The sequence below is a fragment of the Armigeres subalbatus genome, chromosome 2 (genome assembly GCF_024139115.2).
Source record: "Armigeres subalbatus isolate Guangzhou_Male chromosome 2, GZ_Asu_2, whole genome shotgun sequence".
Taxonomy (NCBI): Eukaryota; Metazoa; Arthropoda; class Insecta; order Diptera; family Culicidae; genus Armigeres; species Armigeres subalbatus.
In genome coordinates this window covers 330,810,809-330,824,076 of record NC_085140.1, presented here as the reverse complement: position 1 = coordinate 330,824,076, position 13,268 = coordinate 330,810,809, and the positions used below count along the sequence as shown (strand labels likewise).

General features: G+C 42.3%; 1 protein-coding gene across 1 annotated transcript in view; it reads left to right on the top strand.

Moving 5' to 3' along the window:
• The first annotated feature begins 1,698 nt into the window (after positions 1-1,698).
• The window catches only part of LOC134216920 (uncharacterized), a 58,394-nt gene continuing 46,824 nt past the window's right edge, over positions 1,699-13,268 (top strand). Inside the window, exons 1-2 of the mRNA XM_062695683.1 lie at positions 1,699-1,914; positions 2,367-2,577. Coding sequence (XP_062551667.1) covers positions 2,564-2,577 — 14 coding nt within the window. The 5' untranslated portion in view covers positions 1,699-1,914; positions 2,367-2,563. The remainder of the gene's footprint in view (positions 1,915-2,366; positions 2,578-13,268) is intronic.

Genomic DNA, 13,268 nt, shown 5'->3' with positions numbered 1-13,268 from the left:
GAAAAGTGACGATTTTAGTGTTCAAAGTAAGGGTTGCCTTCCTAAATTCTCCCAGGAATTCTTTCGGAAATTTCTCCAAAAAATTAGGAAACCTCTCTTCTTCTTCTTATTGGCATTACATCCCCACACTGGGACAGAGCCGCTTCGCAGCTTAGTGTTCATTAAGCACTTCAACAGTTATTAACTGCGAGGTTTCTAAGCCAAGTTACCATTTTTGCATTCGTATATCATGAGGCTAACACGATGATACTTTTATGCCCAGGGAAGTCGAGGCAATTTCCAATCCGAAAATTGCCTAGACCGGCACCGGGAATCGAACCCAGCCACCCTCAGCATGGTCTTGCTTTATAGCCGCGCGTCTTACCGCACGGCTAAGGAGGGCCCCAGGAAACCTCTCTAGGATTTACCAAAATTACCACGTTGATTTTTTGACATGTGTGTCAAAGAAAACTATCCTTCGTCTTCCACCTGTTTTAACTTTTTTAGCAGATTCTTAACGGATTGTAACAGAATTTTCATTTAATGAGGAGAATCGAACTATCTCCAATCTGGCAATCCTACGCCTTTGCTCGCAAGGCTGCTGGAGACTCCACAACGGTGGCCCTGCAACTTTCTAATATCGTGTATCACCAGCAGAATAGCCAAATTCGAATGCTGAGCTGGGTCTATAGCTTCATAAAACCTGTGCTTTAGTTTCATCGTTCAATGAAACCATATTATATGTGCAAGTAAGTTTTAGCGTGTGCTACTGTATCTGCTATTAATTTTCCGTTTAGCTTGTTATGATACGGCGCGACGCTGGGAGGAAAAATGCATGAAGGCGGTGTCGTAGGTAGGTACACCACTTCATGTTTTCTACAGAACTGCACGCTTTGGTCAACAACAGCATCGGTCTGGATGCTGCTGATGGGAGTGAGTACTGATTCTGATAAGCCAATGCTCACACGCGTTTCCATAGCAATGCAACGACTCTGGGAGAATTACGTTGAGACTCAGAGAGCTTGAAGGATTTCAAATGAGCGCAGAATCCGTATCTGGAAAAGCTGGTTGCTGCTCATGATTTTTACGTGTTGGATGTCGTAGAACTCTGTACGGGCGGATGTGGCTGAATGAATTTTCACTGCTTAGTTTAATAATAAACTAAGTAAATGGACAAAAGAACGTTAACATACGTCGGGCATAGGTAATAGACGATTGACATTATATTATTGGCGTTTGGCAAAAGGAATGGTGAATTCATATTATGTCTAATACTAAGGACACACCTGTGGTACTTGTACCATGGTACAAGTGGACAAGAAAATTATTCCAAGAGTATCTTTGATAAAAACAATAATTGGCATTGTACTCATTTCAAGATTCTTGTACCATGATACCAACGGGGTGTAATTGGTATAACTCCATTTAGCTTACCGTGTACATTATGCTAAAGTATTGATGCCTAATGCATGCCTTAGTTTAGTATTTATTTTTGATAACATTCTATGTTATACGAATTCTTCTGGTTATTCTAGAGCTATCTGTATATTAATTCCAAACGTATTTGAATTCCAAATGATTACTCCATTTCGCGGCACCGTCTACATTTCTGCAGCACACACTCCTCTCGTCCATCTCGACGGAAGCTGCGGATGGGATGTAACACTCCTGGCAGGACTTTTACTTTTCGAGCGTGACGAAGTGCATCCTTTCCATCAGTACGGAGCGAAGATGCTGGTGAAGTGCCAATACAACGAGGTTCCGGTTAGTTGGAGCCTGGAGATTGTCGCGAGAAGATGTGTTCCATTTGCGGGATATGACCGAACGGTTGATTACTCTTGCTTCGGCCAGTGAATCTTGGATTAGGTGTTGTATTTATGGGAAATTGGTTGCGCACAGGATCTGGTGTTAATTGCTTTGAAGTGACGCTAGAAGGTTGGATTTTATTCAGGTCCTAATTGCAGCAAGTTGTGCAGCCAAGAAATGTGAAGTTAACAAGGCCGACGGGATATATAAATAGCAGTGTAATGTGAGAACTATCAAGGACTTGGCCACCATCCAGCCGAGAGGAGCGGATTTATAGCCCCAGGGTGCAGTATTTGGAGGAAGCCTTTTTTCTGCGTTGGTTTGATAAATGGGAACCATGCCTTGAAGGAATGTTAATATTTTTCAACTGAACCGAAGGCAAAAAAGAAACGCACTAGCATTGGGAACTGGACAAGGGAAAACTCCAAACTGTCTGCATTGGGTGAGATGTTTTGAAGTGTGTACAAGGATAACATCTCACACATGAAGCAAAGAATGCTGGAATATAAACCACCAGGAATGTGATAATATTGAATTAATATAAAGTGGGTGCGTTTTCATCTGGTGGTCGTTTGGCTCAGTATTTACAGCAGAACTGCTTCCTTGCTAATACACAGAGTGTCTGTGGCGTAATAGTAAGGGAGGCGAGAGGATAAAACAGACAGGAACACCCTCACACGCAACGGTGGGGGTATCGGACGGAGAGGTGTTTTTCAGAGCGGAACCAAGGACCTTTCCTCGGTGGATACGCCTGGTGAATTCTCGCAGGCGAACACACATGACGAAGGGAAGGTGAGTGAAAGGATACTGAGGGAGAGGATTTTTCTTGATGTTTTGTTTTATTCTGCCGAGTTCGAGGAGAATGTTGTGTACTAAGTATGGATGAGTGGGAATGCAGAGAAAGTGTATATTCAGTGTAGACGTAGAGTTTGCTTTTTATTTGATATGAAAAAGAAAAGCATAATGTTTATCCATCGACCTATGCAAAAGACGTAATAAATATATACTTAACATATCAAACCAAAGGAGAATAAAATGATAATCACCTGGAAGAATTGTGAATTGCCTTTGAAAGTATGATAATTTATTCATGTTAAAAGCCTGCTCTATTTCATCCATAAAAAAATTAAGTGAATAAGTATATCTCGGGAACTTTTTCAAATCGGCGTATGTAACATTTTGATCAAGCTGAGAAAATGAGCTTGGAAGTTTTCAGATTTCATTTTTATTCCTATTTAGAAACTAATCATTTTTATTGCAATTGAATACACCTCAACGATAGATTATGAAAAGGTTCATCGTCACTGACTCTGAAATCTGCACTGCGTGTGAACATTCCAGTTATTTTGATAAAAATATATGTTACAACGTTCTGCAACAGATAAATCACATACGTCGTTTTGATACGTCAGCATGACCGAGGTCATGCTACTTTCGTCGAAATGTTACGCGCTGCTCCGTACGCTGCATTGTTGATACGTCGAAATGTTGCGTCAAGTTGAAACGTTTCACGCACATGCGACAAAAAATTGCAACACTTACAACACGACGTAACAACATTTGCTGCAGAAAAACAACGTAAACTGTTTTCTTAACGAAAATCAGCATATTCAAGCAACATGCTTAATTTTGAAATCAGTGATGAAAAGTACAAGCAGACGCACGTTTTAAACTATTTAGTTGTTTGAAAAACTTTTTAAAGTACATTTTCTGCTAAGCGGTGTATGTGCAATATTTTCAACAATGATGTTACACCGTTTTGCAAAAAATTGATTTACATTTTTAATAACACATTTTCATGTAGCTTTGAAGATATACACATTTTTAGATGAATTTTATACCATATGCTGTTGAAAACGGGTTTGTTTACAATTTGCGACATACGCCGTTTTGAAAAAGTACCCGAGATATATTTATATAACAAAACCCAATTCATGGCATTAATTTTTTTATTTGGGCCGTAGCATAATAATGATTTACTTATCAAACCTCGAGACGAGCCAGCCTTGGGCTGAAAGTTTCGGTAAAAATAAAAAAAAACTTATTAAAAATAAAATACCGTTGCTATATAGTTTAAATACCGTGGCAGTAAATTGAGCAGGAACAATTTAGTTGAAAATGTAGGGAGTGCTGTGTGTATTAAACAAATTGAAAACCAGTACTTTGTTAAATTTACCACTTCACGCAATAAGACATCACTATATGATCAAAAATATTCATAATTAAAAAAAAAAGATTTGAAATTGAACACTACTGAACATCAGCTCTTTAGATTAAGAGAGTAAGGTGCTGTCCAATTCGATTGACAACTGTAAGTGTAACACAATTCAGAACGAGTTGGTTGCAACAACTTAAATGCGATTTGATTCGGTCTAACTCCGTACATAAGTAACAGAAGCTCCTCTATGGCAAGCGTGTATACTATAGCCTGGGTGATACATAAAATAATAAAAACATCCCCCAAACAATTTGATTAGACTAGCTTGTGTTGTAGTGTACATGGACTAGTAGCCGAAAAAAATAATTCTTCCGTTGTTCCGCGTTCCTGTTCCTGGAGATTTGGCTAGCAGCAACTTCAATCAAGAAACATCTCAGTAGCACCGTGACAATTGCGTGGATTTCTTCTCTGACGGAGATGAACTGCATCACGATAAGGAACGTGATCAACCAAATTGAACATTTACCCTGAAGTTTGAATATATACTCCTAGAGAGGCTTCCTAAAGAATTTCTAGAAAAATTTCCGAAAGGATTCCTGGGGGAATTTGTGAAGGCAACCCTTACTTTGAACACTAAAATCGTCAAATGTACCATAAACTTTTCTCGATAGTTAGCTCGGGGATCAATACATCATGCGTGAAACTCTCTTAGTAAGTAGTAAAATTCTTCTTTATTGTTTCATTTTCTGTTCTACAATTATTTTTTACATGTACAGTGCTCGGCCGGCTTGGCCCTCCAACTTCAATTTTAAATTTTTATGTTTACATTGTTATTTAAGTGTTAATATGATATATCATAACGGCCTTTAGGAGGCGCTGAGGTGTTTTTTAAATTTGATAACCTAACTACTATGTACACTAATATTTACAATAAGAAATTTGATAACCTAGATTGGAACTAGCGCCCTAATTGGAGCCTGATCCGAATGTAAGCAACGGACCCTAAACTTTTCTTTACACTCACCAAAGCGTTCATGTAAGGTTTTTATTCCGGCCAGACGGTGGACCTCGGATGTTCTTGTCCTGGGAGGGGTGTTGAGGATCATCCTCAGAAATTTGTTTTGGACCCGTTGAAGTTTGAGGTGGTGGGTTTTAGCGCAGCTCTCCCAGACCGGCATGCCATATTCGATCACAGGGAGGATGATTTGCTTGTAGACAGCAAGCTTATTTTTCAGGGACAATGACGACCGGCGGTTGATCAAAGGGTACAGTAGTTTCAACAAGACGTTACACTTTGTCACCGTTTTGTCAACCTGTTGCCTGAAAATAAGCTTGCTGTCGAGGGTCAAGCCAAGGTAGCCGGCCTCGTTGGCCCATTCCACGGTCGTGCCATTGAGGATGATTTTACAGTCCCCAGGCGGAACAAGTTTAGGGATTTGGAGTGGGGAAAATGATGACCTGGGTCTTCGCCGCGTTGATACAGATCTTCCAGCTGGTGAGGTACTCTGTCAGGGCATCCAGGCCTCGTTGGAGTTTTGCCACTAGCGCTCTGATCACTCTACCGTTGTAGACGATGGATGTGTCATCTGCGAACAGAGACAGAATACCGCCTTCTGGAGGTTCTGGCATGTCGGAGGTGAACAGATTGAAAAGCAGGGGCCTGAGGATACTGCCCTGGGGAACGCCTGCGACGATGTTGTGCGCATTGGAACTCGCTCCGCTGATTGAGACCCGGAATGTCCTTGCCGACAGGTAATTGTTGATGATTTTCACCAGGTAGCTGGGAAGATTGTAGCGTTGTAGTTTGTACACCAGGCCATCATGCCATACATTGTCAAATGCCTTCTCGACATCGAGTAAGGCCATGGCGGATGTTTTCGAGACAAACTTGTTCCGTCTGAGGACGTTGGTAACTCAGGTCAGTTGGTGTACAGTTGACCGACCGCGTCGGAAACCAAACTGTTCCTCGAGCAAGATGTTGAGATTTTCGGCAGACTCAAGTAACCGATGATGAATAGCTTTTTCGAATAGCTTGGATAACCCTGAGAGAAGGCTGATGGGTCGATAACTTTTGGGGAGGAAGGATCCTTCCCAGGCTTCCGGATGGGGATGACTTTCGCTGACTTCCAGGACGATGGGAAGTAGCTAAGCCGGAGACACTGATTAAAGATCAGCGAGAGGTGCTCAAAGAACGGAGCACTCATGTGTTTGAGCTCGAGATTCAGGATGCTGTCGAAGCCTGGGGCCTTCATGTTCTTCGACGATTTGATATAGGCCGTCAATTCGTCAGCTGAGATCTCCAACTCCTCCGAGAAGTCGTTGGGAATCAAATGGATGTTGTTAGCATGCTCGTTGACGGCTGCTTCGTGTGGACTGACGAAGTTCTGCCCAAGATTGTGTGAGCTGACGAAGTGACGACCTATTTCAGCGACCTTCTCTGCAGGAGTTATCAAGCGATCCTTAGAGCCATTATTGTCTAGTGGGATCAAAGGTGGAATGGGCCGAGGCTTGGATTTTAGAATTTTGGTCATTTTCCAGAACGGCTTAGCATAATCTGGGAGAGTGCGGATCTTATTCGAGAAATCGTTGTTTTTGAGGTCCACCATTCTGGCCCTGATATTTTTTCAGGCAGTCCAGTACGCTGAAACTGCCTGCGAGTGACATTCCGCAATCGAATCAAATCTTTGGTGAGTGTATCGATGTTTAAGGAGTTGCTTACCTGCCGAGCCGTCGGTACGTGTTGCTCTCGGGCCGCCGTGATCGCCTCCTCGATAGCGCACAGCTGGCGGTCGATACTTTCCGGCGTCTCCGGACGCATCTCGTAGTCGACGGTGTTATCGACGCACTGCTGGAAACGCTGCCAGTTCACTCGGTGGTAGTTCCGCCGTAACTGCTGGTGCCGATTGACCGAGGAGCCCAGTTCCGCCACCACCGGATAGTGATCCGAACTGAGCTCCTGGTATACAACCGGCTGCGAGACGTGGTCACTCAGGTTTGTTACGTAGAGGTCGAGCGTTGCGTGGGCACCGGACCGACTCAGCCGAGTGGGGAATCCGGGCTCAGGATCGTGTAGTGGCCTTCCTCCATGTCGTTGCTCCAGATGGTGCCGTTTCGATTGCCGCGACTGTTGCCCCAGGCTTGATGTTTGGCATTCAAGTCGCCGGCAATGATATACTGGCCTTGCCTCCGCGTCAGCTTGACGATGTCCTCCGAAGGGCAGCCGATGATCCATCGCCGGCTTTGGCTTGCGTTGGACAGTACGCCGCGATGAGCGCGATTGTGCCGACCGAAGTGGTGATTTCGACACCGATGGCCTCGATGACACTGAGCTGGAAGCTTGGAAGCAGACGACAGTTGATGTTGTAGCGAAGAGCGATGGCCACACCACCTCCCTGGTCGGCCGGTCGAGTCGCACGATGCGGAAGTCCGGGATGTTGATGTTCACCTCCGGTTTTAGGTGCGTTTCGGTGATGAACGCCACGTCTATTTCCTTCTCCTCAAGGAAATCCTTCAGCTCGATTGTTTTGCTCTTTAGCGAGCAAGCATTCAGTTGACCAGGCCCACCCTAGCAGCCATTTTCAATGATGAACATGCCAAGTGTGAAGACCTGGTCGAATCGGGTTTTGCAGCCGCGCAGTCGAGTGGCGAGCTGCGCGAAGATCGGCATCAGCTGCTCCGGAGTGTACAGCGGGGCAGATTCTTCCGGTGGGACGGCTTCGTTCTCCGACTGCCGACGGAACCCAGGAGGAGGGAGCGGGGGCCATTCGCTGGTGGATGGTGCCGACGATGTTGGAGCTTGGACCGGCTGTAGCGAAGGGAGTATTGGAATCACACGACGGGGAGCCGTTGATTACAGGAACACGGTTCTTCTTCGGAATGGTCCTGGTGGAAGCCTTCTTCCGGATTTCCAGGAACTCGGCTCGCTTTGGGCAGCCCTTTGTGGTTGCCCGATGTTTGTCGCCACAGTTGGCGCACTTGGGATCGGCCACCTCCATTTTGTCGCACTCGTCCGTCGGATGGGGTTCGCCACACTTGTTGCAGCGCGGCTTCATGCGGCAGTTCCTGGTGCCGTGCCCGAAATTGAAGCAGTTGGTGCATTGCGTGACATCGCGGTGCACTGGCCGATACCGCTCCCAGTCAACGACGGTGTAATTTATAACGCCAACCAGCTTCAGGTCCTTCCAGGTAGTGGAGCCGTGCTCCAGATGGATCAGGTAAAGCTGGTCGCGATATTTCCTCGCCTTGTCGTGACGAGCGATCTTGTGGACGGCTACTGGCTTCAGTCCGCAACTTTCAAGCTCTGCTTGGAGCTCTTCCTCCTTCATGTCGTGAAGTCCTCGCAGCAAAGCCTTGAGCGGCTTCGTGCCGGGGTGGTCGCGAGTGTAGTACTCATACTTGTGGACCTCGAGGAACTCCACGACGGATTGATGATGGTCCCTGTTGGCCGGCATCACTTTCACGCCCTCGCTGCAGAGCCGAAAAGTACATTTCAGCCCCTTAGCGATCAGCTGGCGAATTTTTGGGCGTAAATCCGGCGGATCGCCCTTCACAAACACGGGCAGGCACTTCTCCTTCCGCTCCGGTTGCACCTGCGGCAGCTGCGATTGCTGCTTCTTCCTCTTTTTCGGCGGATTGCCGGCGTCATCAAGCGGCAACGGCGAGAACACGTTGCTCTGCAAAAGCTGCTTGGAGGGGTTACCCGCACCTCCAAGAGCAGTGCGCTTAGGCACTTTTCCAGCGACCGAATCGGCCACCGAGTCTCCCATGACGGGTCCGGGAGAAAATAACGCCAACGCGACAAGCGAAAACGTAAACAGCGAAAGAACGAGAAAAAACACTTCGAAAAAATGCGCGAGCAAAAAACACGTCCGTACGTGTTGAGGCTTTTCCGTTGCGTGAAACTCTCTCAAAAGATGCAAGTCTTCTTCTTATTTCTTCTTCGTCTTCTTCTTCTTCTATCTTCTTTCTTCTTCTATATATAAAAATGAGTTTACATTTTCTTTGAAGCAATATAACTCATGAACGGAAGGACCGATTTTCAAGATTTTTTCTCTAATCGATTCGCCTTGGGCTTAGTTGTGTTTATGTTTATGAAAAGATAGAACATTTCGCTGGGAAAATTGTACAAATGTAATATTACTAGATTTTCAAAAGTTTTGTAGGAACTTTTTCTTGATTGATGACTTGTGAGGGAAGTCAGTTTTTTTTCTTTTTTTGGAAAAGATGTTTAATTTTGATATACATAGTTAAGTTTGCCATTTTAGGGTGTTTTTATGAGATATTGCGAAAAAAGATTCGGCTGCCGGTGGGACTTGAACCCAAACTATTCCATTAGGTACACGGACGTATTACCAATTATACAACAGCTGCCCTTGCGAGAAGTTGTTCCATAACCAGCTAATAACGATGGGATATCAGTGGGGCATCGAAATCCGTACACTTTAGCACCTTAGTATATGAAAAAGTCATTAGAAAACAGGAATCGAATGTAAATAAAACGTTTGTCTTTGACATAGGCGCATGAAGGCTTCTACTTTTGAAGTGTTTCACATTTACTCATTAAAAACTACGAAAAACATGATAAAATAATGAATTAAATCATCTACCTGACTCCAAATCCGTCCACCGTGGATGGATTTGGAATCAAAGGATCAAAATCCGTACAGCTATTTCTTCACTAAATATTTAAATTGAAACAGTATTATTGACTGAACTACCTCTGTAAATAGTTCGATACGCACCTTGAGAAGCGATCCCTTCGATTTGTATTCCACTTATCTTATGTAACGATTTGCAATTAGCAATGATTGCGAAAACAAAATGGCGGCACAAACTCCGCGTTTGGTGGGTGGAGATTTGTTTTTAATTTTTGTTGTTTTAATTTCAAAGCCTTCTTTCCAATTCTATGCCCTAGAAGCTTACTGTCAAGTATCTGAACAGGATAAGATTAATTATTCCTACATTAATTACCTTTAACCTTCTTTAATTTATTGATATCTCATGAGGTGGATGGATTTCGGTGCTGTACGGATTTCGGTCCCGCACGGTTCGATAGATACCTACTTTGGCAACATTTCACACCCTGTTATCTTTACCCAACTATGTGTATCAGAATTGAACAACAGTCGGTTGCGTTTGAATCACAAACATGTGCTTCTATTTGTCGTATTGAGGCGGGTTTGCTTCTGCAACGACAAAAGAGGCTAGCTTGCCACCGAGCGTCCGACCAGCTGCGGTGTGTGATACTGCAGGGTATCATCGTTTCTCTTTTTCTTGATTGATGACTTGTGAGGGAAGTCAGATTTTTTCCCTTTTTGGAAAATATGTTTAATTTTGATACACATAGTTAAGTTTGCCATTTTAGGGTGTTTTTATGAGATATTGCGAAAAAAGATTCGACTGCCGGTGGGACTTGAACCCACACTATTCCATTAAGTACATCGACGTATTACCAATTATACAACAGCTGCCTCGGTGGCAAGCTAGCCTCTATTGTCCTTGCAGAAGCAAACCCGCCTCAATACGACAAATAGAAGCACATGTTTGTGATTCAAACGCAACCGACTGTTGTTCAATTTTGAGCTGTTAGGGCAGCTGTTGTATAATTGGTAATACGTCCATGTACCTAATGGAATAGTGTGGGTTCAAGTCCCACCGGCAGCCGAATCTTTTTTCGCAATATCTCATAAAAACACCCTAAAACGTTATTCATAACTTTGAATAAATGTACCAATAAAATCATACAATTGAAAATGTATTGAAAATTTATGGATCGTTGTTCCGATTTATGGACAAAAAAAAAACGTTTTGCCATATTCAAGGTAAATCCTGGACAAACTTCAGAAATTCCTTGAAAAAATTCCGAACTAATTCCTGGAGAAATTTATTCGGGAAATCCATAATGAATAGCTACGTAAGTTCCTTTGAGGATTCTTTTGGATTTTTTCAGGAATGTATGGTTTTACTAAAAGATTGTTTAATGGAATGAATAATGAGGGGACTTTCAAAGAAGTTTCAAGATAAATTCTTGAAGAAATTTCTGTAGAAATTTTGTTTGACTATTATCAGCTCTTCCAGTCTTATAAAGCAGTAAAAACTCTATTTTTCGACTTTTCGGTATATATTTCACCTTCTTCAGGGATTTAGAGGCAACGTGTTGTTGTGTATGTGTGTCTGATACAACGTTGTCACAGTTGACTGTCTGACATAATGTTGTAACGTTTGAAATAAATTCTTCAATGAATTTTCGAAAAAAAATCCTAAAGGAATTTTTAAAGGATTTGATAAACTAATTTTCGAAAAAAAATCCGATGAATTGTTCGAATGAATTCTTAATGGAATTTCTGAAGCTATGCTCGAACGAGTTTTCAAAAGAACACCTTTCATGATATCCAGAAATAATTTCCAAAGAAATTCTTGGAGTAATTTATGAAAAAAAAATCTCAAAGGAATTTCCCGTGGATTTAATCAAGGAATTTCCAAAGGAATAGCTAAATGAATATCTAAAAAAAGCCTAAAGAAATTTCCAAAGGAATTCCTGGATAAGTTTTTGAAGATATTCCTAAACAACTTACGATAAAATTGTAAAACAAAATCGAAATAATTTCCTAAATATATTTTTGAAGGACTTCTTGAAGTACAGTCACGATTCGCTGGTTGGGCCACGACCTCGGCCCAACTAACGAATTCGGTTTTTTAGTTGGGTCAACTGACAGCCATTTGAACACGTGTACTTCGACTTGAACATCACAAATGATGTCCAGTGACGCCCAATACCGTTTTTCGTGTTTACATTCAATTTTGACGAACTGTTGCTTTTTAGTTGGGCCATGGCCCAACCAGCGGAGCCCCAACTAAAAAGTGACCCAAGTATTAAAATCCCAACCAGCGAATCCCGACTGTAATCTCTTAAAGGAATTTTAGAAGAAATTCTCCAAGGAATTTCCAAAAGAAATTCCTAAATGCATTCCCGAAAAAAATCCTAGGTATTTTCAAAGAAATCCATAGAGGAATTTCCAAGGGAATATCTAAAGAAATTTTCGAAGAAATTACGGCGTCTTCTAAAGTTTTTTTTTAAGAATTGTGCAACTAAATTCTTGTCAAAATTGTCTGGATTTTCTGAAGGTTTTTCTAAAGGAATTTTCGTAGGAACTTGAAGGAGCTTCAAAAGGAATTTCTGAAGACATTTCCGACGAAATTACTGAAGAAATTTGTAAAGGAAACAAAATCCCAATTGATTTTCTGATGGTACTTCCGTAGATAGTACTTAAGGAGTTAACAAAGATGTTTCCGGAACAATTATTTAAGAAGTTTTCAAAAGTTTCCCTGAAAAAATTACCGAATGAATTACTAAAAAAATCAACGGTGTTCCTTGAAAAATACCTACCTACCTGGATACCTAGATGGCTACAGCGTCGATACACCTACAGTATGGTCCATAAAAAAATGCGAAAACATAAAAATTATAGTTACGTAGTTACATAGTTGAGAGACTATGTTACATAGTAACAACTTATTTCATTAATACATTCACTAGATACAAATGTTTTTTTCATGATACGTTTGCTTACACACATATATATGAATAGAAGAAATAACCATTTAATGTACAAAGGCATAAGTTATAAAATATTTTCGCATTTTTTTATGGGCCATACTGTATGCCTGGCGTATTGTAGAGCTCCATAATCTTCGGTCTTGGCCGATGTTCCTCCAGTTTCCCCAGCTCATGATTCAGCTCATGATTCATGCGCCTGCGCCACAAACCATTTTTTAGCAGAAATACACTTTATCTTTGTATGAAAGAGCGTGCCCATCATCACACAAGCCCACAAGTGTAAAGAGTACAGGAAAATGACAATTTGCTGTTTACCGAAATGCATACATTTAGGCTATATTCTAAATCTTCCATATAAATACGTTGTTGTGAGCGCTTAAACATAGACATTTTTATACACAACAGCAAAACACACGCGACCGAAAATATTCTCACTCTTTGCCGATCATGTTTCTCTCGGTTCAATCACACGCATATGTGAACGCTCTCGAGTGTGAATCAATACACTTCTCTTTACTTGTAAAATCTCTACACATTTTAAGACGAAGTGTGAGAAATGGCCAACCCTGTCCACAACTTCAAACACATGTCCATTAAGCACTACCTCTGCACCAAAACCACTTTTTCTTCCCCTATCTCTACCTGCCACCATGTACTTTGTCTTGGTAGAGTTAATGGTTAAGCCTATCCTCGCCGTCTCCCTCTTCAGTGGGACAAAAGCCTCCACTACTGCTCTGCGATCGATTCCAATAAGTTCGATATAGTCCG